The sequence below is a fragment of the Erinaceus europaeus genome, chromosome 2, assembly GCF_950295315.1.
Source record: "Erinaceus europaeus chromosome 2, mEriEur2.1, whole genome shotgun sequence".
NCBI lineage: Eukaryota > Metazoa > Chordata > Mammalia > Eulipotyphla > Erinaceidae > Erinaceus > Erinaceus europaeus.
Genome location: NC_080163.1, coordinates 151,594,399 through 151,621,243, shown reverse-complemented (window position 1 = coordinate 151,621,243; position 26,845 = coordinate 151,594,399). Strand labels below are relative to the sequence as shown.

The 26,845-nt window shown below is 49.6% G+C and overlaps 1 protein-coding gene and 1 long non-coding RNA gene across 17 annotated transcripts in view; one reads left to right on the top strand and one right to left on the bottom strand.

Moving 5' to 3' along the window:
* KIFC3 (kinesin family member C3) overlaps positions 1-5,039 on the bottom strand; it is a 34,839-nt gene extending 29,800 nt beyond the window's left edge. For 7 of the 16 annotated variants that reach the window (XM_060185468.1, XM_060185473.1, XM_060185465.1 and 4 more), the window contains exons 1-2: positions 4,875-5,032; positions 930-1,134 (exon numbers count right to left, since the gene is read on the bottom strand). In XM_060185468.1, the coding sequence (XP_060041451.1) occupies positions 930-1,095 (166 nt within the window). In that variant the 5' untranslated portion in view covers positions 1,096-1,134; positions 4,875-5,032. Of the gene's footprint in view, positions 1-552; positions 749-822; positions 881-929; positions 1,135-4,874 lie in introns of those variants that run through there. The other 9 variants (XM_060185467.1, XM_060185463.1, XM_060185461.1 and 6 more) reach the window with 8 other exon arrangements.
* Positions 1,153-26,845, top strand: part of LOC132536767 (uncharacterized) — a 66,126-nt gene continuing 40,433 nt past the window's right edge. The window contains exon 1 of the long non-coding RNA XR_009548287.1: positions 1,153-1,489. This is a non-coding gene — a long non-coding RNA (uncharacterized LOC132536767). The remainder of the gene's footprint in view (positions 1,490-26,845) is intronic.

Genomic DNA, 26,845 nt, shown 5'->3' with positions numbered 1-26,845 from the left:
GAGTTTGCTGTGAGTCCTCTCTCAGCCTCAGTTTCCTCATCTGCACATCAAAGGACTTGGACCTGATGGCCCAAAGGCTCTCTGTCACCCAAGACAGACTGGAAAAGGTAAAACCCCTTTTCCTGAAGATGAGGACAGCAAACCCCAGAATGCACTTGCCAAGAGACCCCTCTCAACCCCAACACTTCCAGGAGGTCCTGCCCAAATCCATCCCATAAAACAATCCCGGGAAGCTTCCCACCCCAGAAAAATCCAGCCCTCAACCACAGGAGCCAGTAGTCACTTCTTAAACGTTAGAGGCACCAGGGGACATGACCCAGAAATGAGAGCTGTTGTTGACAGCTCCCCCAGGGGGCCAGCAAGGGCCCAAGTCAGGGACTCCTTCCTGGTCTACCTGCCCCCCATACAGAATCCACCCAGGATGACACTTCAGATGGAGCACATGGCACCAGAACCCTCCAGCCAGCGCTGGGGAGCAGCTCCTGTCCATTCCTCTCTCCATCCCTGGGCGAGCCACAGGGAGATCAAGTGTCAGCACGCCACTCCACCTACCTTGTTTACCAGCATAGGCCGGCAGCCACCTCAGGACACGACCAACAAGGGGACCGACCGAGACCTGGCTGGGCAGGATCACTGGCGAGACCGTGGCACTTAGCCTCGATGTGCCCTGCTCTGCCTCCTGTGTTAAACTTTAACTCCCAGACGTCTGTCTCTGGACTGCAGTGGTGGCAGCACAGGGCTGGAGAGCCCTGGAACCGACGCCCTGCCTGCCTCCACGCCCCACTCACTCGCCGGCGGGGTTGCCGGCTACCCTGTAATTACCTGACAGCTCTGACTGAGCCTATGAACTTGCGAGAAAGCCCGGTCTCATCTTTGGTATCTGGAGGAAGGAAGGGAAATAAAGAGGCATTTTAAAAATGCGGACTCACCAGTTCTTAACCTCCCTGGGCCGGTGTGTGGGAAAGGGCGGGCGGCCGGGCCGGCTGGGGCGGGGCGAGCCATGCCCAACTCGGGCTCCCCGGCCCGGCCCACTCTCCACAGGCCGCGCAGCGAGGGCGTGGCTCCCAGGTTCCACGTCCTGCGGGACGGGACCATGGCCTGGGGCTCAGCAGCTTCCTCTGGGCGCCCGGCAGCCTGGGGAGAAAACAAGGTGGGAGGGAGATGAGAGTGGAGTTCATTAGCCAGTGAGGTAGAGAGGAAGGGAGGGTAGATCGCCAGCCTTCTGGAAGGGTCTGTGGAACCAGGTCACCTGTTACCCAGAGCCACAATCCCAATTCCAATAACCTACGCCCCCTTCTGGGCTTGAAGGCTAAAAACTGTTGCCCAGGACCTTTTCAAGTTGTTAGTTTTGGGAGGGAGGAGGCTCAGAAGGAGCAAGCCAGGTGAAGACCCCCACATCCCTGGCCGCTCCATTCAGAGCCTGGCAGCAGCATAAGAACAAACCAGGTCATAACCCTGCTTGGGAGAAGCCTGAGTCAACAGCATCCCTGTAAGTCTGATCACTTTCCCCTACTATCTTATTTTCTGATTGCATCCTGTCAAGTGCCTAATCCTTGGAGTCAGGCTCCCTCTGCCCCAGGACTGCAGGCCCAAGCACGTGCTGCTCTGAATATTAACTGGTGACCAGGAGGGACTCAGACTGGACTCATGGCAAGCTATATACAGCCAATTCCTTTAAAATCCAGCTCACTCATATATTCAACTAGCCTTTACCCTGTGTGTACAGTATGACAGGCACCTGCTAGGTGCTGAGATACACAGATCCACTCATTCTTCATATGATAATGATTTATCAAGTGCCTGCTTTGTGCCAGGCAACTGCCAGGGGTTCTCTTTGATCAAGAGAATCTTGGCCTCAAAGTACCCAGTCAGGAAGGAGGCAGACACTTTAACAAGTTTTCACAGGGCAGGGTGCAGGGAGACAACCAGGTGGTGGGGGCAGGGGCAGGGGTGTGTGGGGGTGGTGTGAGGGAGACTCCACGGTCCCCTTCTGAACAGAGCAAATGAATAGAATGTTTTCACTCCCCAAGTCTTTATGGGACACGTATCGTGTGCAGTGCAGCCTCAAGGCCATTTAAGGTGACCAAACTCCAGTCCTGGGCTCAAATGGTGACATCTTTTAAAGAAGTCAGCTTGGAGAGGCAGCATGGAGTTTGCTCTTGATTTACAGAGCCAGGGACACCAAAGAGCTTTCTGGTGGCACTACCTGAGCTAAAGTTCCCTTGCCCTGTCGTTGTCTGCACCTTTAGACTCTCTGCAAGTCAATAAAAATATTCACTGACACACACCTGTCTCCTGGGGTAGGGGGTGGGGGGGAACACACCATAGGACCCAGCATAGAGCTGCAGTACCAGCTGTGGCTGGTTCACAGTGCCCTGAAATGAGCACACAGGAAAACTGGGGTTGAAACCTGACACAGAGAGAAAGGCTGGAGGAGGAGATTCAGCACTGCCAGGCTAAAAGTCACTAGTGCCACAGGTTAGGATGCAGTTACCAAAGGTTGAATGAGGCTGAAAGTGCTCAGGAACAGAGAGCTTGATGCATGAAGAACTAGAACTAGGAGAGAAAAGCCAGAGAGGCTGCAGGAAGACCAGGTAGGGAGAGGGAGCAGGGAAGACCGGATGGCCATTTCTCAACGCACGGTGTCCAGAGAGGCCTAGGAGAAAGCCCCTGCGGCCCTTTAAGGAGAAGGTCAGAGTCATAGGGCAGAGTGCAGGTGGGGAGGAAGCTAGCCACTTCCTTCTCTTTAGGAAGTCTGGCTGGGATAGAAGGAGAGGATGTGGTACTTATTTATTTGCTTTTAAAGACTTGTTTATCTCTAATTTTTATGAGAGAGAAAGAGAAAAGAACACCACTCAACTCTGGCACACATGGTGCTGGGGATCAAATCTGGAATCTCTTGCATGCAAGTATTGGGCTTCACTGCTGAGCTCTCTCTCTCGCTGACTCCAGGAGGTGGTATTTAGAGAAGAGACAGGGGTGACTGAAGCACTGAGTGTCAGAAAAGAGGAAGAGTGCCAAAGACTGCAGGGCTGTGCCCTTGAAGAGTGCCAGGCTCCTGGCTCTGCTTCCCCTTGAAGGAACAGGAGGAGGAGGAGGCTCCTTCAAGCAGCCTCGCCAGGAAGGGAGCCGGACTGTGGGCGGAAGGACAGGGCAGAGGCTGATCCAAATACGTGGCCTGGCCCCACCAAGGAAATGGAGATGGACAGTGCAGAGTGCAAGGAGCTGGGGAACAGCCCAGCATCTTCTTCTTCAGGCTGCTCAGCACAGACTGGGCACATGGACCCACCCAGGCAGCAGCAGCCCAGCTGGTGCAGAGAACAACAAGAGAGGGTTTCTGCCCACATTCTGAGCAGCAGCAAAGGTGAGGTAGCACAGGCACTGCCAGCCAATTTCAAGGGCAGGAGAATGATTAGCAAAGTCTAGGGGAGTAGGGATAATATTCTCTGCCTTTTCAGGAAGGGAAGTCAGCGAGGTGGCCTGAAAGACATTGGGAAGAAAGAGGAAGGGTGTGTGCAAGATCCCCGAAAGGAAAAAGCAGATGAATTTAGCAGCTGGAGGGTTGTCAAGACTAAAAGTATTAAGCAAATAACCTCAAGGCTGGGGCCTCTGCCAGCCCAAGACTCCTGGGTTAAGACTAAAGGGACACCAGGGAGGCGTGGTCCAGACCAGAAGCTGGTGCAGAGCCTGGCTGTGTATTTACTGGACAAGTGACCTTGGGGAATGGCCTCCTTGTGCCTCATTATCTCCATCTGCAAAATGGGAGGAATGCCACCAGATGGAGTTGACAGAACACTAGATAATGTATACAATAGCAGCACATACTAAGAACTCAAACATTTTATTTTTGTGTTATCTCCTTCCAGTGCAGAGGGCAGGGGGTGGTAGGGAGTGGTTGAGGGAGAAGACCAGTTTTGAGTTTAGGGCAAGGCTGTAGGGTTGTAAGGCTGCAGCCCCCCCCCCCACCTCCCAAGGGATTGGGGGGGAAGCTAGGACGGGCTTGACAACAGCCTATAGCTGCTGGGGAAGGGTTGGTCCCTCAGGCTGACAGGAGCCAGGCAGCAAGTCAGGGAGGTTGGACTGGGCCTGGGAATTCCCCTGCAGTCACACACCCTGGGTTGCCAGCCAAACTCAGCACCCAGTGTCTAAAGTCCTAACTGCCAATGCAGCCCTTACCCCCCCCCCCAGGCTGCATTCCTTGCAAATGACTCCACCAGGCCAAGGAGAGGGCTACCCAGTCAAGGGTGACCAGAGAAGAGGTGCTTGTCCAGTGAGGCCTAGGGGTGGGGTGGGGGTAGGCAGTAGCTAGACCAGAGGAAAGGCCAGGGTAGCCACAACCCCTGACAAATACAGGGGTGCTTTATTTAGGGGGTGGGGGGTGTTAGGCAATCAGCAAATGCTCCCAGAGCATGTAAATAGGAATAGGGCTTCCTCTTTAAAACCCGCCCAGGACCAGGCCCTCTGCTGCGCCAGCGTCTCCCCCCACAAGTCACTGCACAAGCGGTGGCTTCAGGCTCCCCTGGTGGCAGCTGTCAAAGGCTGTGTCCCCAAACCCAGGAGAGCAGAGCTCCCCGCGGCGCCCCCTGCACACCCCCCTCTAGCCAGGGTGCTGTGTGCGGGAGGGCGCCCCCCAAACTGCAGCCTGCAGGGGAAACCCCCCCCCCGCATCCAGATCTCCCCCGAAAAGAATGACAGAGGAGGGATTCCCAAAGCTGCCCAGCCCCTCACCATTCCCCCCCCACACACACACACACACAAGTCCTGGGCTGCGCGGGCCGCGCGGGGTGGGTCTGCAGCAGCCGGGCCTCCCGCACCCCCGCGGCGGGTCGCGTCACGGGAGGGTGATCCCCAGGCCCACCCCCACCCCCACTCACCGGCCCCGTGCAGAAAGGATCCCGCCGTCGCCGCAGCGCCCGGGGCTCGGCCCGGCCTGGCCCGCCTGCGGGAGGCAGCTCCACGCTGTCGCCTACTGGGCCCGCCCCGCCCCGCTCGCGCCCCTCCCGCACACTTTCCACAGGAAATGATTAACTCGGGCCGCGGCGCGTTCCCATGGCAACTGCTCAGGCCCGCGTGGCGCGCGGCGGCGGCGGCGGGGGGCGGGGGGGGGCAGCGCGCGCGCTCACACTCCCACACCCGCGGGGCGGCCTCCCTTCCACTCCCGCCCTCGGCGCTCGCTCCCACTCGGAGCCGGGTCCCCAGCGCCCCACACACGCCGGTGCACACGTGCACGTTCCCCGCGGCTGCACGCACGACCCTGCGCGCGCAGGCCTTCTGCGCAGCCTCCCACCTCGCACACACGTGCCTGCACACCTGCCGCGCCAGCCGCGCTTCTCGCTGGCTCACACGTCCCCCACACCCCACGTGCGCGCCTGCGCCTGCACCTGCCTCTGCGCTCCGGGACGTAGCTCTGGACCCTGGTCTTTTGGGGTGCCCCGACTCCCTGTTCTAGTCCACGGGCTTTCTTCACACACCTGCACACCCGCTTTCTCACGCTCTTACACACTATGCACTATACAATATACATTCACATACCTTTTAAGGAAAAAAAAGAACATGTATATGGACATGTAGACGAAGCATTGTGCAGCCTAGCACACGTGTGAATTCACTCCTGGGCTGACTTTACATTCTTCTAATTTCAGATAGAGAGCTAGAGGTGAAAAGACATGGGGGCGGGCTGTGTGTGCTGGGTGGGGTGAGATAGGAGGAAGACATAGAGAAAGAAGGCGGAATACCACAAAACTGGAGCTTCCTAAGGTGCTTATGGCACTCCCATGTTGATTCTGAGACTCAAAGCTAAGTAGGCTAAGCTCATGGCCAGGCAAGCACACTCCTTGTTAGTTATCTCTCTGGCCCTACACTTTCACATTCTTATCCCCCACCCCAAGATTTGTTAACTTATTGTGGAACTCTCTCTCCTTCCTCTCTCATTCTCTCTCTTTTACAATAAATTAATAAATAAATATGGGGGTGGCTAAGAATGTGAAAGTGTAGGGCCAGAAAGAGCACTGCTCTGTTTTGTCATAAGGCAGTAACCAGGAATGAAGCCTGTGGCCTCTGCATCTCTGACATGCTGCAAGTGAGCTATCTCCCTGGCCCATATATCTACATCTATATCTATATCTATATCTATATCTATATCTATATCTATATCTATATCCATATCTATCTCTATATATATCTATATCTATCTATCTATATATATATATAGCCTCCAGGGTTATTGCTAGGGCTCGGTGCCTGCACTACGAATCCACTGCTCCTGGAGGCTATTTTTCCCATTTTGTTGCCCTTGTTGTTGATATGCTTGTTGTAGTTGTTATTGTTGTCATAGCTGTTGTTGTTGTTGGATAGGACAGAGAGCAATGGAGAGAGGAGAGGAAGACAAAGGAGGAGAGAAAGATAGACACCTGCAGACCTCCTACAGGTGGGGAGCCGGGGCTCGAACTGGGATCCTTATGCCAGCCCTTGTGCTTTGCGCCATGTGCACGTAACCCACTGCACTACTGCCCAAATCCCCTCTTTTTTTTATATATTTTATAAAATTTATTTTATTGAGTTATATATAAGAAAGAGCTTCACGTGAATAAATGTGCTAGAGTTCATTTGGATCAAAGCAATTGAGGAAAAAATTGAGTTCAGAGAAGAAGAAGAAGAAGAAGAGAGAGAGAGAGAGAGAGCGAAAGAGGAAGAAAGAGAGGGAGAGAAACAAGGCAGAGAGCAATATTCTGGTATACTAGGTGCCAGGGGTTGAACTGGGACCCTCAGGCATGAGAATCTAACACTTTGCCAGTTGCACCATTTCCCCAGACACCACCTTCATGCTCTTTACACATGCTCTCACATTGGAGAGCACACAGCCTTGCCCACAATTACCTTTTGCCACCACTCAGTGCACACAGACGTTTCCACACACTCACAAGTTGGCCCTCTCCCACACTCAATGACACAATCTCTTACACTCCTAGTGTCTATGTCCTTTCCAGCCCTGGGGCACATTCTCACACACGGCTTCTCACTGGAGTCAGCCCACACCTGCACCATCACACATCACCACTCCACAGTCTTCACACAGACACTCTCATCAGCTGTATCAGGAATGCACAGGATAAGTCTTCTGTCCAGCCATGGCTCCACCTGCCATCACCACCCCCGAACATTAAGATCTAGCAGAGTGGGGCAGCTGCTTGGGATTCTGAAGGGGAGAGAAGCTCTTACTCCCCAGTATAAATGTGGCTAGGGGGCTGTAGCCCTGCAACAGACAGCGCCCAGTGTAGTCACACAAGGACCTTGTCACAGATGCCTCAGAGGAGCCCCACGGGAGGCTGTGAGCTGGCCAGCCAAGGAGGGCCAGTTGACCACAGCAGTGAGCCCCTCTGTTCTTTGTCTCTCAAACAGAGGCAGCATTTTCCTCTTGAGTCAGTGGCAATATTCCCTCTCTAAGCTGCGGAAGAAGAAAGAAAGACACTCAGAAGCCAGCCCAATGCAGGCTGATGGCTCCACAGATAATCCAAGGACGGTGGGTATTCTGTCCCTTCCTGCCTGGTGAGGGAATGGCCCAGGACAAGCAGGGAGGGGGCAGCTCCTGGAAGGTTCTTTGTCCTGCTGCTGCAGGTTGGGGTGTCAAGAGTCTCAGCCTGAGACAGGACCAAAGTCCTAGCCACACCAGGACACCCAGAAACCCCTGAAGGGGGCATGCTTGTGTGTTTCATTTTTTTCTGGCTGATAAATATCACTCTCCTGAATGGTTCCCTGGAGAGCCTGAGATTCCAGCTAGGGCCCAGGATCACTCTCCCACTGGGAGGGAAGGGCATAGCTGGACAGCAAGGCTTACTGAGGGTGGCATTTGTCTGGATCCCTCACCAAGCCACTTCCTTTGTTCTGGTCCCTGTTCTTTGACTGGAAGGCCTGTCTTACTCAAGGGCTGGTACACTGACATTAATGACAGGTCCCTTCCAACAAAGTCGAAGCCCGGTTTTTAAGTGAAGAGTACCATTTTTTTTTTGGTCCTTGTTCTCAGATTACAAAAGCCATAGATGTCATTGTAACTGTAATCCCACTCACTAGAGATAAACGCTGCCAACATTTGAAAGCAGCCCTTTTTTCCCCCTTCCCCTGTGAATCTAAAGGCTGCAACTTCTTCACACTAGCACCATGCCAAGCACTGCACTAAGTTCTTCAAAAACAAAATTGCCTAACCATGGTACTCCCATGAGTGGACCAACCACAGGTACATGACTGCTGGTGGTATTCACTCGATAGGGGTGTGTGTGTATGAATGCATATGCGTGTGTGTGTATACACATATCCTAGTGCCTAAAGAAGCAAGAGTTCATTTAGATTTAAGTGCCAGTGAAAAAAAAAAGAAAACTATTGAGTTCAGGAATTTTTAGGATTCTCAAATAATTCTGATTTCAAACATAAAAATGAAGTGCTTCATAATTGTTGGGATTTAGTGTAAGAATACACAATGAGGAATTAGGTAATGACACACACAGCTGAACATGCATATTATTACTTTGCACAAGGGCCTGGATTTAAGCCCCAGGTCCCCACCTGCAGGGGAGAATCTTCATGTGTGGTAAAGCGGTACTGCCTATGTCTTTCTTTCTTTCTTCTTCTTCTTCTTCTTTTTTAAAATTTTTTATATTTATTTATTCCCTTTTGTTGCCCTCGTTGTTGTAGTTATTGTTGTTATTGATGTCACTGTTGTTGGGTAGGACAGAGAGAAATGGAGAGAGGAGGGGAAGACAGAGAGGGGGAGAGAAAGAGAGACACTTGCAGACTTGCTTCACCGCCTGTGAAGTGAGTCCCCTGCAGGTGGGGAGCCGGGGGCTCGAACTGGATCCTTATTCTGGTCCTAGCGCTTTCTGCCACGTGCACTTAACCTGCTGTGCTACCGCCAAACTCCCTCTCTTCTTCTTTATCTCCTCCTCCCCTCTCAATTTCTCTCTGTCTTATCAAAAAGTAGCCACCAGGGACAATGGATTCATTGTATAGGTACCAAGCTCCAGAGATAACTCTAGTGGTAACTAAAAAAAAAAAAAAAAAGAATGCACAATGGGGGGAGGTGGAGGCAGCTCATCTGGTAGAGTGCACACTTTACCATGCATCAAGACCTACCTAGTCTGCATACCCAGCACCACAGGGAAGCGCCTACACAGGGGAAGCTTCATGAAGTACTTATGGGTGATGGAGCAGTACTGTGGTGTTTCTCCTTCTCTGTCTGTCATGCACACACACACACACACACACAAAAATGTTTGCCAGAGCTGTAAAAATCATGCAGGCATGAAGTCCTAGGAAAAACTCTGCTGGCAAAAAACTAAACAAGCAAAAGCAAACACACACACACACACACACACACACACACACTGTCACCAGGAACTATATACCAATGGCCAAGGTCATTTCTAGCCCACAAACTTCACCCATGGTTTGATATGGAGGCTGCCAATGCTCTCCTAGCCACCAGGAAGGTGGATTCACTCCAATGCAGAGACCCTGGCCTCATGACTGAAACTCTCAGACAAAGTCTTTGGCCTTGACCTCCTGCACAACCTCTGGCAGTGGCACAGCTGTCTCCGGGAGGGTCAGACAAAGGGCAGTGGCTTGCAGACTGCAGATTTGTACTCAGACCAACCGATCAAAAAGCCTGAAACCTCTTATCTTTCAGGCATCTATCCCATGTAATCAGGCACCCAGAGGGAAGTAAGAAAAAGAAATCAAAAGCTGGATTGTGTTGGATTTGATTCTCATAGTCACTAAGAATGAAGTGCAGATAAGAGTGACATGATTTTCCAGTTTAAATCATTGAAGAAGTCCTCTCACCTCAGGCCTCGGCAATGATGCGATCCTACCTGCCCAGGAGGCCTCTCTGCTTTGCTTCACTGCCTCCTGAATCCTTCAACTCTTCCAAGCTTAGCAGTCACTTTCCTAGGCTCTTGCAAGCACCATGGTCTGTCCCCTGACACTTCACCTCCATGTCCCCCTGCCACCACCTCCTGCATTAGATTATTGCAGTGGTCTGTCCTGTCTACACAATCAGCCCTTTGCCTGCCCTGACCCCAGGGGAAGCCTCTGCTGTGCCAGGTGCTGTGCGGGCTTTCACTGAGAACTCAGGTCACAAAACAAAACTGAGAAGAACAGCCCACACTGAACATCTCCAAATAGACTTCTTTCCAGTGTAAATCAACAGTTATTCTTATCAAAAGGAGGGAAGAGATGGCTCCCTTAGCAGGCATTTCAGTGTGGAGCACCCTGTGGCTATGAAAACTCTCATTTCTGGAAGTTAACTTAGCCAGACTCCCAACTGCTGTTTTGAATTTCACATCCTCCAGAGCCTTGAGCTATTTAGTCTGTGATGGAGGGACAAAAGGAAGGACAAAAGGAGCTAAGGACGGTGTCCTGGAGGGGAAGACAAAGGTGGCCGTGCCCCTTGCAGATCTAGTTTGACTCCAGCTGTAGAACTTGGACAGTCTCTGAGCAGGCTCAGGGAAGGGTTTGGGACCTCCTCCCCCCCACCCCCACACGCACACACACACACACACACACACACACACACACACGCACACGCACACACACTTGCTATCAAGAAACCAAGTTCCTCAGTGAATCTGCAGGGGTGGGATTCCTTTCACTCTCATCCGTTTATAGGCTCAGCTCCCACTGACACCAGGCACTTGGGAATTATTTGGACAAATGGAACATTTCCTTGCTCCTACTTTCATGCCCTCCCCCACCTCAACTTAAGGGTGTCATCGTTCTAAAAGTTGTGTAAACAGGGAAGACTGCTTTAGCCTTTTCCAGAGTTCTCTGCAGGGACCCAAGGCATGCACCCTTCCCCCACTCCCCATAAAGCTACCTGGTTTTCCTATCTCAGATAGTGAGTGTTTTTCTGGACTTTGCCAGGACACTGGCCTGCTCAGCATCCAGGCTTTCAGAGAAGGGAACTTAAAACCTCTTTATGACCTGCCAAAGAATGTGGCAGTGATACCCCCTTTGTAGCACTCCTGGGTAGAAAGCAAACAGAGGTGTTTTTTCCTCCCTCCCCTCCTTTACCATTTCCTGCAGTTTAAAAATGAGTGGAATGCAAACAGGGTGCAGAGATGTACTAAAGCACTGGGTCATAAAAAGATTTAGCAAGAGCAGCCTGGGTGATAAGCTATGTCCTCCCTCCTCCCTGAGTCACCCATCCTTCACTGGCTCACAAGTCCCTGGACCCATTCATTCACATGAACCCCCACCCCACCCCACCCTTCTAAATGGTTCTATCTCCTTGTTCTAAATAGAGACAGGCATTCTTAATATCATTCTCACACACACCCCCAATTCCCTTATTCCTTTATCCCCATCTGCCACAAATTCTGGGTGACTGAGCTTTTGTTTTCATTTCGTCTCCCCCCACACACACCTTGTAGTAGAAACCAAGAGAAGAAATAGCTGCCCCTCCCCCATAGATCACAAAAAAAGAAATAGTCTCCTTCACCTCCCCCATGCCCATCCAAAGATACCACCACCACCACCACCACCACCACCACCACCACCACCACCACCACTGCTAAATCCCGGTACCCATAATTAACCATCACTGGCACAGATTTTCTTACTGGTGTTCGACCTGGGACTGACAGGCTTTGTGTGTTAAGGGACGACAGCACAGATGGATGATTAGGGGAGGTTAGGTGACTGGGGATCCCGTCTCAGGGAATATTGCCAGTACCTACCCCTCTGGGGTGCTGTACAAAGTAGCTAAGAGTGTGCTCAGGACACTGGGAGCCCAGTAGCCAGCTGGAAATCAGTGTCCCATAAACACTAGCAAGGTTACAGTGGACAGAGTACAATTTTCCACCCCACCTTTTCTTAAATCCTACCATTTGCAGTTTAAATCCTATCAGATGCATTTCCCAAGATCCTGCTTCCTCTGAAGACCTCCTTTTTTTCTGAACTGCTGGGGTCTCAGTCAGTATGTGGGGGGCAGGGGGCAGTGGCTTGTGGGAGGACACACCCAGTGCTCAGTACAGATGACTGATAAGAGCCATCTCTCTAAATGGCTGCATAATATTCCCCTGTGGGGCTCTGTGAACTGGGTCGCCTGGGGTCAGATGTGGGGGCCCGTCTCCCTCCTCCACTTTCATAAACAGACTGGCTGTCAGCATCCCCCCACTCACAGCCTGTTCAGTCTTTGTCTCTGTCTCCAGGGCTGGCGGTGGGGAGGAGAATGAATTGGTGAATTCCATAACGTCTTTCTGAATAAAGAGCCAGAGCGTTATTTTTTCCCACTTTCTAAACAGGCTGCCAGATTGCCGTCAGAAGGGATGCACCGAATTTACACTTTACACAGTGTGTTGGCAGCATTTTTTTTTCTTGACAGGAAGGCATCTTTTCACACTAATTTACAGTTTTGTTCCTAGATTCATCCCCCCCACCCCAGGCTTGCTGGTCCCCTGTGAGACATGAGAGACAGCTGTCAGAGAGGGGAGTGTCTAGTCTATCCTCTGGGCTGGGCCCTGAGTCAGCCTTCCAGCCCCCAGACACCTCCCCAGGTGGGTTCTGGAATGCCTTGCACCTGTTAACAGGGCTGAGCTCACTCCTGCTCTAACACCACCCTGCATGGTAAGGCAGCTTCCTGCAACAGCCAGTCAGCCTCTCCTGGAAAGAAAATCCTTCAAGAGACCGTAGCACTGCAGTCAGCTTTCCATTAGGGTGGAGGAAGGCACTCCATGGCAACAGCCAGGTACAGAAAATTTTGTGCTCCTGAGGAACTGCAACTACAGCCCCTAGCTGTGCCAGCCTCTTGGCACCATCTCGCAACCCTTAAAATATGGCTATTCAGGTGCCAGGTGGTGGCACACCCAGTAGAGTACACATTTGCGGTTGGGGGAAGCTTCGTGAGAGGTGGAGCAGTGCTGAAGATGTTTCTCTTTCTTTGTGTCTCTCTTTTTCTCTTTGTTTGTCTCTGCTTCACCCTCTGTCAGAAAGAAAAATGAGAAAAGAAAAAGGCCGCTGGAAGTTGTGGAGTGGTCATGCCTCTACGATAGATATTCTTGGTGGCAAGAACAAAGAATGTAGCTGTTCACCCACTGGCCACAGCAGCAGCCCAAGGCCTCCCCCAGCCCAGGTCCTTCTTCTCTGGGGGTGGCCCGTGTTTGCAAACAGCCAGAGGAAGTTTTGATGCTGTTGCTGATTAACCAGACTCCCACAGCTCCCAGTTCTTAGTCATCTAGACATGTCTCAACCTTCTGCCTGGTCCTGGCAAATGGGAAGCTTCTAGGTGACTGAAAAGGAACTAGGAGCTCTGGGCAGCTTCAGCTTCTCAACTCCCTCTGTCATGGGAGAATGGGGTTGGGAGGAGAAGTCACCACCATGCATTCAACACCCAGAATGTGCAGGGCCTGGGAGATCCACGTGGGGATTCCACCCAACGTTCTGGCAAGGGCCAGTTCTGGACCAGCACAGGCTAAGCCCTCAGTGTACAGGACTGTCCTGGTGTCATTTCTCTCCCTACAGGAGCACCTGCAGGAAGTATTATAACCCTATTATATAGGACCTGTAGAATAGCTCACTGGAATAGTGCGCTGCTTTATGTTCAACCCAGGTTTGAGCTCAACCCTGACCACATCCAAGGAAGCTGTGGGTTCTTTCACTCTTTCTCTGCTTCTCTGTTTCTATCAAAACATTAAGTGAAATGAAATGACCCCATTTTACAAATGGAGAAGCTGAGATGTGGGGGCCAGGTGGTAGCATGTCTGATTAAGTGCACACACTACAGTGTGCAAGGACCTGGGTTGAAGCCCCTGGTCCCCACCTGCAGGGGGAAAACTTCATGAGTCGTGAAGCAGGGCTGCAGGTGTCTTTCTGCCTCTCTCTCCCTCTCTATCTGCGCCTGCCACTCTCTATTTCTGTCTCTATCCAATAATAAATCAATAAAAATTTAAAGAAAGGAAAAATGGGGGGAAATCCTTAATAAGAACTAAATATAAAAAAGAGATAGAGAGAAGCTGAGATGCTAGGTAATATAAAAATGTCTGGGCAACAGCCCAAGAATGAGTGGGTGCTGGAAAATGTAGGTGCTCCATGGCAGGGTGAGTGACCTTGACAGAGTTGTGACCTCACCCCCCATGGATGAGGAGGGAAGACCATGAGGGAGGGGGTGGGAGGGAGTGGGCAAGCCCAGAAGGAAGGATCGTGGGATTCTGCAATGCCATTTGTTGCAGGCCTGCTTCCAGGGTAGGGTCTTTCCTGCTCCAAGTCTGGGCTTCTGGCCCCACCACCCACAGGGTTTCACGAGTGAAAGCCAGGAAGGGAGCACGTGGAAGTAATTTCTAGGAGCTGGGGAGTGACGGCTGATGCATGGGGGAGAGGGAGGAGATGTTCTAAAATTCAGTTACGACCAATTTATAGCAATTATAGAATCCAAAATTCTATAAATATATTGGAAAACATTGAGTTTTGGCGCACGCGGTGGAGTGCATATGCTATAATGTGCTCGGACCCTAGTTTAAGCACCCCCCCTACACGCACACACCTGCCTCACTTGTAGTAGGGAAGCTCCATGAGAGGTGAAACAGGGCTGCAGGTGTTACTCTTTCCCTCCATTTCTTCATAAAAAAAAAGAAAAAAAACATTGATGTGTACACTTAACATTAGTGGATTTTCTTGTACACTAATTATCTCTTTTAAAAATTTTTTAAATATTTATTTATTTTCCCTTTTGTTGCCCTTGTTTTTATTGTTGTTGTAGTTTTATTGTTGTTGTTATCTATGTTGTTGTTGTTGTTAGATAGGACAGAGAGAAATGGACAGAGGAGGGAAAGACAGAGAAGGGGAGAGAAAGACAGACAATTGCAGACCTGCTTCACCACTTGTGAAGCAAATCCCCTGCAGGTGGGGAGCCAGGTGCTCAAACCGGGATCCTTATGCAGGTCCTTGGGTTTTGTGTCACATGTGTTTAACCTGCTGCACTACCACCGACTCCAATTTAAAAAATATTTTTTAAATGTTTTATTTATTTACTTACTTCTTCAATGGAGACAGAGAGAAATTGAGAGGGGAAGATGAGATAGAGAGGTAGGGAGGCAGAGAAACACTTGCAGCCCTGTTTCAGTACTCATGAAGCTCTCCTCCCACAAATGGGGATGGGGGCCGTGAACCTGGGTCCTTATTTGCGATAATGTGAAAAGGTGCATCCCCCCAACCCCCTCCACTAATTATATCTCTACAGAGCTGTTTAAGAAAGAAAAGAAGGAGGGGAAGAAAGAGGAAGACAAGAAAGAGGGAAGCAGAAGAGGAAGAATGCAGGGAGAGAGGGGGAGGGAGGCCTACACAGTGGTAGGCCAGAGCTGGTGTGGGGGTTTGCTTTCAGGGTGCTCGGGCTTCCACAGCAGCCCCTCCCCCTACCATCCCTCCTCCAGGGATCCAGCTGCAGAGTACTATATAGGCATGTGTGCAGGTGCCCAGACGGTGAGTGGTGATTCCAGCTTCCAGCCTGAGTGCAGGAGCCCTGCCCTCTGGTGCCCTTCTGGGAGGCAGGAAGTGCCACGGATCAAAGAGCAAGTGTGAGGGAGTCGGGTGATAGCGCAGCGGGTTGAGCGCACGTGGTCACATGGCGCAAAGCGCAAGGACTGGAGTAAGGATGCAGGGGAGTCGCTTCACAAGCGGTGAAGCAGGTCTGCAGGTGTCTATCTTTCTCTCCCCCCTCTGTCTTCCCCTCTTATCTCCATTTCTCTCTGTCCTATCTAACGATGACATCAGTAACAACAATAATAACCACAACAAGGGCAACAAAAGGGAAATAAATAAATAAACAAACATAAAAAAATTTAAAAAGAGCAAGTGTGGAACTGAAAGGATGACCAGGACAGGTTGGAGAAGTAGAGTGAGAAAGTAGATGGAAGCCAAAGCAGGGTGAATATCAAAGAGGAGATAGAGTGGGCCTGGAGACAAGGAATGCGACTGGGCCTCTCAGTTACTTGGAAGCCTGGCAGTACTCCAGACAGTGGCTGAGAAATACCTGCTGTTTCTGAGACAGCCCCGCCCCCAACACACACACACACACACACACACACAGTGGAGAAGCTGTGGGATGGGGGTTGCTGACAGATATGATAGTCCCAGAGACATCAGCCCAGACCTGACCCCCACCAGGTATACAGGTGCAGGGAACACACTGTGAGGGCATAACTGGCCAATGAGAGGCCAGGGCTCCTGTGGCTCCTGCTGTCACCAGGGGAGCTTGCTGTGAAAAAAGAGATCTCCAGGGGGGCTTGCAGATACAACCTCCCAGCTAAGCTTCCAGAGACAGACACCCCAGAAAGCCGCCGTTCTGCCCCACCACACACACACACACACACACACACACACACACACACACACAGCCCCTCAGGCCCTACTCCTGAGCCAAGCAGCAGGTGCAGCCCCAGAAGGAAGGAGGCCACATGAGGAGATTGTATCTGTCCTCTGAGGACCTGAGCCTCACTGGGGTTTCACTACACATACAAAGACTACAAATACAGAGACAGAGATAGAGAGACACCACAGCATGAAACTTTCTCCAAAGTGGTAAGGAACAGGTTTGAACGAGGGCTGAGCACATAGCAAAGCAGGAGTGTTATCCAGACGAACTATTTTGCCAGGCTGGTATATCTTTTTTTTTCCTCCTCCAGGGTTATTGCTGGGCTCGGTGCCTGCACCATGAATCCACCGCTCCTGGAGGCCTTTTTCCCCCCCTTTTGTTGCCCTTGTTGTAGCTTCATTGTGGTTATTATTATTGCCCTTGTTGACGCAATTCGTTGTTGGATAGGACAGAGAGAAATGGAGAGAGGAGGGGAAGACAGACAGGGGGAGAGAGAGACAGACACCTGCAGACCTGCTTCACCACCTGTGAAGAGACTCCCCTGCAGGTGGGGAGCTGGGGGCTCGAACTGGGATCCTTATGCCAGTTCTTGCACTTTGCGCCACCTGCGCTTAAACCACTGTGCTATACTGCCCGACTCCCATGTATTTATTTTTAATTTACAGCCACCACTGAGCTCACTGAGGCTCAGTGCTCCTGGTGGATACTTTTTCTTTTTTCATTTCATAGGACAGAAATTGAGAGAGGTGGGGAAGAATAGAGAAGGAAGGAGAAATATAGATACCTGCAGACCTGCTTCACTATTCTTGAAGTGTCTCCCCCCCCCCTTCAGGTAGGGAGCAGAGGCTTGAACCAGGTCCTTGTACATGGTAATATGTGTTCTCAACTAGACACAAAACTGCCCAGCCCTGCATCTTTTTAAAAAAATTATAATTTATTTATTGATTAGAGACAAAGAGAAACCAAGAGGGAAAGGAGAGATAAAGAAGGAGGGAAGAAGACACCTGCACCTCTGCTTCATTAATGAAATTCCCCCATCTGCAGGTAGAGACTGGGGGCTTGAACCCAGGTTCTTGGGCCTGGTAAAATGCATACTCTGCCAGGTGTGCCACTCCCCGGTCACACCCCCCCCATGCATCCTGAGTTCACCATGTGCCCATGCTTCCCTACCTTTGAACACACAGTCTCCACCACAGTGAAAAGGAGTCACTTTGTGTGGCCCAAGGGAATGTTGCCTCCTCCAGGGGCCCTTTCTGACTTCACCCAGTCAGAACGCCAGTAAGAACCCCGAGACCCAGCTGTCCTTCCTTTAACTCACTGAGTATTCAGGTGGGAGCTTGTGGCAGGTCTTGGCAGTGTCCTCCATTACTTTGACACTCTCTGGTTTATGCTCCACATGCCATGTGTGACCTTGGGTGAGGCACTTAACCTTTCTGAGTGTCAACATCCTCATAAACAGTAATCATAATAATCGTAGTCGGTATCACTATTATTATTTATTATAATAAATAATATTTATCTAGCACTTACTTTGTGCCAGTCACTACATGCTAAGTAGTCCACGTGGGTGATCTCATGAAACCCCCATAGTCCCTGCAGCAATTTGGCTCTGTTCTCACCCCATGTCACAGAAGAAGCGGCCACCATCTCTAGTCTTGCAACGCTCTCCTTGTCACCGAGCTGTCTCCTGGCACAGCCATGACTGTTCAGACCCTGCTTGCTGGATTCACACGTAGGGGGGTGGAGTGGGAGGGGAGCTGCCCAGCAGGTATCCCAGAGCATATGCTGCAGAGCGCCCAGGCCTGCCCTGTTCTGATGGAGACGATACCATCTCTGGAGCCTGGCTGGGGACCTGGGGTGGCCTGCTTTTTCTACTCCTACCAGTCCTAGCTTTACCTGCAGATGCAGGCCTTGCCCCAACCGGCCTGGTGGTACTCAGCCACTGTCAGCCACTGTGGGTGAGCAAATTCACCGGGAGGCAGTGGCCAGGGCTCTAGAGGTCCTCGGGGCCTTTCCTTTCTTTCTTTCTTTCTTTCTTTCTTTCTTTCTTTCTTTCTTTCTTTCTTTCTCTCTTTCTTTCTTCCTTCTTTTCTTTCTTTCTTCCTTCCTTCCTTTCATTCTTTCTTTCTTTTTTCTTTTTTTACTAGAGCACTGCTCAGCTCTGGCTTATAGTGGTGCAGGAGATTGAACCTGGGACTTCATTTTTTCTCTCTCTCTTTCTTTTTTCTTCTAAATTTTTAATTATCTTTATTTATTTATTGGATAGTGACAGTCAGGAATTGAGAGGGAAGGGGAAGACAGAGAGGAAGAGAGACACTTGCAACACTGCTTCATGACTCACAAAGCATTCCCCCTGCAGGTGGGGACTAGGGACTCAAACCCGGATCCTTACACATGGTGACACATGTGTTCAACCAGGTGTTCTACCACCCAGCCCCCTGTGAATATTTCTAACTGGGAGAGTTTCAGGGTACAGAGTTCATTGTGCATTCTCTGCTCCACTGGGCACCCCAATATCTTCCAGGTACCCCCTTCAGATATGTCCGAGGAATGGCAGGACCATTTACAAGGTGCTGTTACCTCCACTAGCTGAGCCGGGACCTTATTGTTCCCTCCCTAATGCCTCCCAACAGGGATGGACTCTGAGACCCCCCTCATCAGGGAAGCTAGGGGACCCCAAAACAGGAGCTGCACCTAGTATAGGAAAAATCAACCCCAAAGTTCATGTGGGGGTGGTCTGCCCTTGAGAAATACTCCTTGGGAACTGGGAGGCAAGAAAGACCCATCCTCTCCACCCTGTCATGGCTTGCCCCACGGTGTAGTCTCGGGGTCCCTGCATCTCAGTATTCCTCTAACCTGCCACAAACACCCCCTGAGACCCCCACATCCTTCCCTGCAATCTCTGCTCCTGGGCATACATGCTCGGTGCACTCTGTCCAGACAACCCCAGCCTTATTATTGATTGCTTTTGAGCATTTTTTATTTTCACAGAGAAGAATAAAAGAAAGGGGCAGGGTGGGGGGTTGGGGTTAATTTCTGAGATCAGGCAGTGCCAAGGCTTGAATCTGGGACCTCAGGTATGCAAGTCCTGTGCTCTACTTCTGAGCTATCTCTCTGACTCCCAGCTTTATTTATCCAATGGATTTGGCTGGGTTGCCCTTGTGCCCTTGGGCTTTTGCCTTCTTGAACTTCAACCAGGTCATCAGGAGTCATGTTCTCCCCTCTCCCCAACCCCCAAATACCTCCTTGGCCTTGTTGTAAATTAGTAAACAAGAAAGTCCTTTTACCTGCTATTCTTTCAACAAACATGCTTTGTGCTATTGAACAAAGAGGAAGGAAAAATTTTATTTAAAAAAAAAGATATATATATATATATCTTTTTTTTTAAAGGAGAGAAAGAGAAAACAAAACAAAACAACAACAAAATCCAGAGATGACTTCGTATATGTGATGCCAGGAGTAAAACTTAAGACTTCACTTGAAAACCTTGCACTCTGGCCACTGCAGACCTCTTGGCAGCCCCCTACCCATCCCCAAACTCTTCAAATTATCAAAATATTGCCACTTATGAGGAAGAAAGCTGAGGCCCTAAAAATATAAAGTTACCAGTCAAAGGAAAGTGGCTGAACCAGGTATCCTAAGGCCACTTCCACCCCCCCCCCTTCTCTCATCAAAAGTCTGCTCAGCTCTGATTTGTCGTGGTGCTGGGGTTTGAACCTGGGGCCTTGGAGCCTCAGGCATGAAAGTCTGTTGTGCTACTGATGGTACTCCCTCCCCAGCCCTCTATTGTCTCCTCTTATCTTTTTTTTTCTTTTTCTTTTTTTTCTTTGGTAATTTTTATTTATTTATCTTCCCTTTTGTTGCCCTTGTTGTCTTTTTATTGTTGTTGTAGTTGATGTCGTCGTTGTTGGACAGGACAGAGAGAAATGGAGAGAGGAGGGGAAGACAGAGAGGAGGAGAGAAAGACAGACACCTGCAGATCTGCTTCACCGCCTGTGAAGCGACTCCCCTGCAGGTGGGGAGCCGGGGGCTTGAACCGGGATCCTCAAGCCGGTCCTTGCGCTTAGCGCCACCTACACTTAACCCGCTGCGCTACCGCCCGGCTCCCTCCTCTTATCTTAAACCCAATTCATGACATTACTTGTCCCAATGTCAGAGGTCGTGAGAGGGCCTACAGTGGACAGGAAATCGAATCCAAGGCCAGCACTTTGCCCTCAAGGGTCTGGACAGGGCTCAGCCCCAGAGGCCTACTCCTCCCTTTCCTGTTGAGAAACACCTCAGAAAACCTGCCACAGGTCTCTGAGAAGCAGGGTTGAAAACAAAGGCTGTGCCCACCACAGGGGAAATTCTGAGCTCAGAGCTGCCAGAGCTAGTCACAGCTTATGTTCCTGGTCTGTGTCACAGAAGGGCTGTGCAGTGACAACTGCCCCAAGTGTCACAGGAATGTTATTGCCAGACAGGTTTCTGAGGCATCTGCCAAGATGGTCTCTTGCCACACCAGGTGGAGGCCACAGCCACGGGGCAGCTCCCACCCCGGCCCACAACAGAGACTCCTGAGGACTCACCCCAAACCTTTACACACACACCCGTGGAACTCAGGTGAGCCAGCCACAGCTCCGCCCAGGCAAGGGAGTCACAGAAATCATGATCAAGCAGACACACACACACACACACACACACACACCTGCCCCCCACCCGGGGCAAAACTGGAGCAAGGAGGCTGTGATCTTCCCCTGCCAGGTTTGTAGCCTTCACAGCCGAACTGGAATCACAAATACAATTATAAGTGTGATGACAGTAATATTAACAGCTAACCTTTATACAGTGTTGACTGTGTGCCGGTATCACATGAGCCCGGCTTCTGGGATATCACTTGTATTCGTTTCCTGTGACAGCTGTAACAGATTACCACATCTGTGAGTATATCTAGCTTCCTTTTCCCTTTTTCTCTCTCCTTCCTTCTTTCTTTCCTTCCTTCCTTCCTTCCTTCTTCCCATCCTTCCATGGGAGAGGGATATCAGAGTCCCACTCAGCTCTGACAAACTGGAGTTTAAAACTGGGGGCCCTGCATGCAGACATGTACTATACCCTACCACTGAGCTACATTCTCAACTCAAATTGTCAAAATCTAGAAGACATAAACAACAGCTCTAGAGGCCAGAGGTCTTGATGCAAGTTGTCAACAGAGACTCACTCCCACCAGGAAAGAATCCTTCTCCACCTCTTCCTGGTTTGGGGGACTTGCTAGTGATCCTTGTCTTATAGGTGGATTACTCTCATTTCTGTCCCTGTCTCCACATGGTGCTCTCCTCATTGTGCATCTGTGTGTCTGTCCAGCCTTCCCTCTTCCTATGCATTAGAAGGTCTCCATGACACCTCTGAGCCCTCTCCCTAGACACTGGAGTTTCTTCTTTATACACTGGTATCAGGTATAGTGGACTAAGGCCCATTTTAATATCTGGCATGATAGCATCTCAGCTTAATCATATTGACAAAGACCCTATTTCTTTTCTCTTCTTTTTTTTTTTTCAAAAATTTTGTTTATTATTGAGAAAGATAGGAGGAGAGAGAAAGAACCAGGTATCACCCCGGTACATGTGCTGCTAGGGCTTGAACTCAAGGCCTCATGCTTGAGAGTTCAGTGCTTTATCCGCTGAGCCATCTCCCAGACCACAAAAGACCCTATTTCTAGATAAAGCAACATTCATAGGTTCTCAGTGGACATAGACTTGTGGGAGAGGCTTTCTACCACTGTGCTATTCACCTGTTTCTCTCCCTAAAGTCCTGATTCCACTTTTCACACAAACATCTACATAACCTAACATGTCAATTTAACAATGGAGTCCTACCGATACCATAAAATAGTAAAATGAACCATTTATATTTATTTATTTATTTGCCTTCAGGGTTATTGTTGGGCTTGGTGGCTGCACTACGAATCCACTGCTCCTAGAAGCTATTTTTTCCCTTTTGTTGCCTTTGTTTATCATTGTTGTTATTATTGTTGTTGTTATTGCTGTCGTTGTTGGACAGAGAGAAATGGAGAGAGGAGGGGAAGACAGAGAGGGGAAGAGAAAGATAGACACCTGCAGACCTGCTTCACCACTTGTGAAGCAACTCTTTCTGCAAAATGAACCATTTTTACAAAATAAGCATCAAGAAATCATTATCAAGTTATAGTACAGAAAAGTCCAAATTGGTATTTTTAAAAACTAATTATATTTGAAATTTTACTGTTCCATAATAAACATTTATGTTATGTACCAATAATTTCCTACTTCATCAATTGTAATTTACACTATATGAATATTAAAGAACAAATGTGGGGCCTGGGTGATGACACACCTGGTTGAGTGCACATGTTACAATGCACAAGGTCCTGGGTTCGAGGCCCCAGTCCCTGCATACAAGAGGAAAGCTTTTCCAGTGGTGAAGCAGTGTTGCAGGTGTCTGTCTTTCTCCCTCTCTATCACCCCCTTCCTTCTCAATTTTTGGCTGTCTTTATCCAATAATTAAATAAAAATAATTTTTTGCCTCCAGGGTTATTGCTGGGGCTCGGTGCCTGCACCACGGGTCCACTCCTCCTGGAGGCTATTTTCCCCCTTTTGTTGCCCTTATTGTTTTATCATTGTTGTGGTTAATATTATCATTGTCATTGTTGTTGGATAGGACAGAGAGAAATTGAGAGAGGAGAGGAAGACAGAGAGGTGGAGAGAGAGATAGACACCTGCAGACCTGCTTCACTGCTTGTGAAGCAACCCCCTGCAGGTGGGAAGTCAGGGGCTGGAACTGGGATCCTTGCGCCAGTCTTTGCTCCATGTTTACTTAACCCACTGCACTACTGCCCAACCCCCAAAATAAAATTTAAAAATATTAAAAAACAAAAGACCAAATTTGTAAATTCTATACTTCCCAAAAACTCAACTGTGTTCTTTAGTATAGAATAAGCCAAAAATGTGACAATGACTATAAAATGGTTATAACAGTTAATGATGTTTCTAGGAATGGAAAAAATAGGAATTAGATCAACTATTTTTTCCCCACTGTTTTCCTGGTACTACAAATGAAGCCTAAAACATCTGAGCATGGGCAATGTTGTCATGACACACCTGAAATCCAGGGGCCTTGTTGGAGCCCAGTGGTCAGCATTCACAAAGCTTCCCCTGGCCTTCATCACATTGCCTTTGCGCGGCTACAATTTACAATTTATAAGGAACCGAATTTCCAGTTTACAAGGAATCCCTTCTAACCAGCCTGACCAAGGTCACAAAGCTAGAGAGAGGCTAGTCTTCGGACCCCAGGTGAGAGGCCTTTGCAGGGGCTTCCCATAGGGGTCTGGCAGGCACATTCCAAGGCTGTGCCAAGCCAGGGGAGGTGCTTAGCCTCATGGGATCCAAGGCCATGCTGTTTACTGATAACACCCACTTCAGCTACACCTGCCAAGCTCATAAATGGGACTGTAAATCTGCAGCTTAAATTCACCTCCTCGGGTTTCAGCCCCTTCTCCCTCCCCGGCGGCTTTCTGTCAGCAGTGAGGCCAGCTGTTAGAGCGGTTATAAAGTGGAGGAAAACCAGGTCAAGAACCCACAATGCCCTCAGAGCTCCCAGCTGAACCTCAGAGCCTGGGCAGCAGCAAGGGGCACAGTGGATGCTGATGCTAGAGGCCAGACACAGGCATGGCGCACTGCCCAGCTCAGCTCCAGCACAGTCTGAAGTTTTCTGCTAATCCTCACAAGTTAAGTGGATACTTAAACAGAGTCAATAGATGTATATGGGGTGGCAGATGGATCACCCAAAGCAAGGCCAAAAAGGTGGTATGGTGGAGAGAGCAAGATCCCAGTGGAAACTGCGAGAGAAATTGGGGAAAGTTGAGGAGTATGCATGTGAGGAGGCCAGACTGGTGCAAACAGGAGAAATGGGCAGAAAGGAGGCTGCTTGTTCAAAGTGCAGCGCAGATAAGGACTATTAGCCAACCGAAAGCCATATTGGTTGCAGAGCCAGTCAGAGATGGTCAGAGCTGTAGGCCAGGGCAGCTGCAAAGATAGGAAGGGGAGCTGGAAGCTCTGCTCTTCAGTGGCACCATAGTCCTGGAGTGGGCCAGGGAAGGGCTCCTGGTCCACTTCATGTTTTAGTCTGTAACAGAGATTCAGGAGTCAGGGATATTAGAGCTGAACTTTCACCCTGTAGCGCCTTGTACTCCTTGACTCACAATCACTCTTGGGCTCTGAAGGCTAACTGACCTCTCATTTCTTGTAGGCCTGGGGAGAATCCAAGGGTCAACTTTCTTATCCCTGTTGGTACATGGAGTCAACAGTTCTAGAGGAGAGATGACTGGGGGCCTTGACCACAGTTTGTTGGCCTTAGCTTCCAGAAGTTAAAAGAGAAAGAACCAAAGGAGAAACACAGCAGCAGAGCACAGGATTTACATGCAGGAGGGCCCAGGTGTGATCCACAACGCCACCAGTAGCCAGAGCTGAGCAGTACTTTAGTTGTTGTTGGGGTTTTTTTTCCCGGGGGGTGGGGTGGGGGGAGGGTGAGCTGGGGGAGGACTGAGTGATGCTCTAGTGAAAGAAAGAAAAGTAGAAGCTGAGAGCAGGCAGTGGTACACCCTGTTGAACACACACATTACCGCACAAAGGGATCCAGGTTCAAGCCCCGGGGCCCTACATGCAGGGGGGAAGCTTCACAAGTGGTGAAGTAGTGCTGCTGTCCCTCTGTTTCCCTCTCCCCTCTCAATTTCTTTCTGTACTACCAAGGGAAAAAGAAGAAAAAAAAAGGAAAATAAAAAGGGAAAAAATGGCTGCTGGAAGTAATGGATTTATGACATAAGCAACCAAATGTGAGACCTGTCCTGATTTTAGCATTTAAAATCATTTATTTATTTTTATTGCCAACAGGGCTATTGCTGGGGCATGGTGCCAGCATAACAAATCCACTGTTCCTAGTAGCCCCCCCCCATTACTGACTAGGACAGGCAGAGAGAAACTACAGCTCTGTTTTACTTCTCTGAGGTTTCCCGCCCCTGCAGGTGGAGACCAAGGGATTGAATTTAGGTCCTTGTGCCTGGTAACATGTGTACTTAACTGGGTATGTCACCACCTGGCCCCCTAGCATTGAAAATCCTTTCAAGATTTTACTTATTTATTAGAGAGAGAGAGAGAGAGAGAGAGAGAGAGAAAGAGGATTCTGGCATGTGGTGGTGCTAGATATTGAACTGTCACCTATGGGGACCTATCTAAAGTACATGTCTGATGTGCTATTTTTTTTTATTTCTTTATTGGAGAATTAATGTTTTGCATTCGACAGTAAATACAATAGTTTGTACAGGCATAACATTTCTAGGTTTTCCATATAACAATACAAGCCCCACTAGGTCCTCTGTCATCCTTCTTGGACCTATATTCTCTCCCCTCTACCCACCCACCCCAAAGTCTTTTACTTTGGTGCAATTTGCCTATTCCAATTCAGGTTCTACTTGTGTTTTCTCTTCTGATCTTGTTTTTCAACTTCTGCCTGAGAGTGAGATCATCCCATATTCATCCTTCTGTTTCTGACTTATTTCACTCAACATGATTTTTTCAAGGTCCATCCAAGATCGGCTGAAAACAGTGAAGTCACCATTTTATAGCTGAGTAGTATTCCATTGTGTATATATACCACAACTTGCTCAGCCACTCATCTGTTATTGGACACCTGGGTTGCTTCCAGGTTTTGGCTATTACAAATTGTGCTGCCAAGAACATATGTGTACACAGATCTTTTTGGATGGGTGTGTTGGGTTCCTTAGGATATATCCCCAGGAGAGGAATTGCAGGATCATAGGGCAGGTCCATTTCTAGCCTTGTGAGAGTTCTCCAGACTGTTCTCCACAGATGTTGGACCAATTGACATTCCCACCAGCAGTGCAGGAGGGTTCCTTTGACCCTACACCCTCTCCAGCATTTGCTGCTGTTACCTTTTCTGATGTCTGACATTCTCACAGGAGTGAAGTGATATCTCATTGATGTCTTTATTTAAATTTCTCTGACAATCAAAGACTTGGATCATTTTTTCATGTATTTATCGGCCTTTTGGATCTCTTCTGTGGTGAATATTCTGACCATGTCCTCTCTCCATTTTTGGATGGGGTTATTTGTTTTCTTGTTGTTGAGCTTGGCAAGCTGTTTATATATTCTGGTTATTAGCCTCTTGTCTGATGTATGGCATGTAAAGATCTACTGGTGGGTTACTTTTATGCTATCTCCACAGCCTAGAAAATCATGAGCCTGGGGAACTCCCTCAGCCACATGCCAACCCATGTAGAGAGGTTCCATGTTTGCAGGCAAGTGTGTGTCCTGCGGTGCACAAGGAGCCAGTGAGGGTCCCATGAGTCTTATACCAGGGGCCCCGGCTGCACACCCACAGTGGGCAGTGCTGCTGTTCCTGGCAGAGCGTGGGCTGAACATCTCTTCCCTCTCCAGCAAGAGCTGAGACAGTAGCTGACTGGTGAGA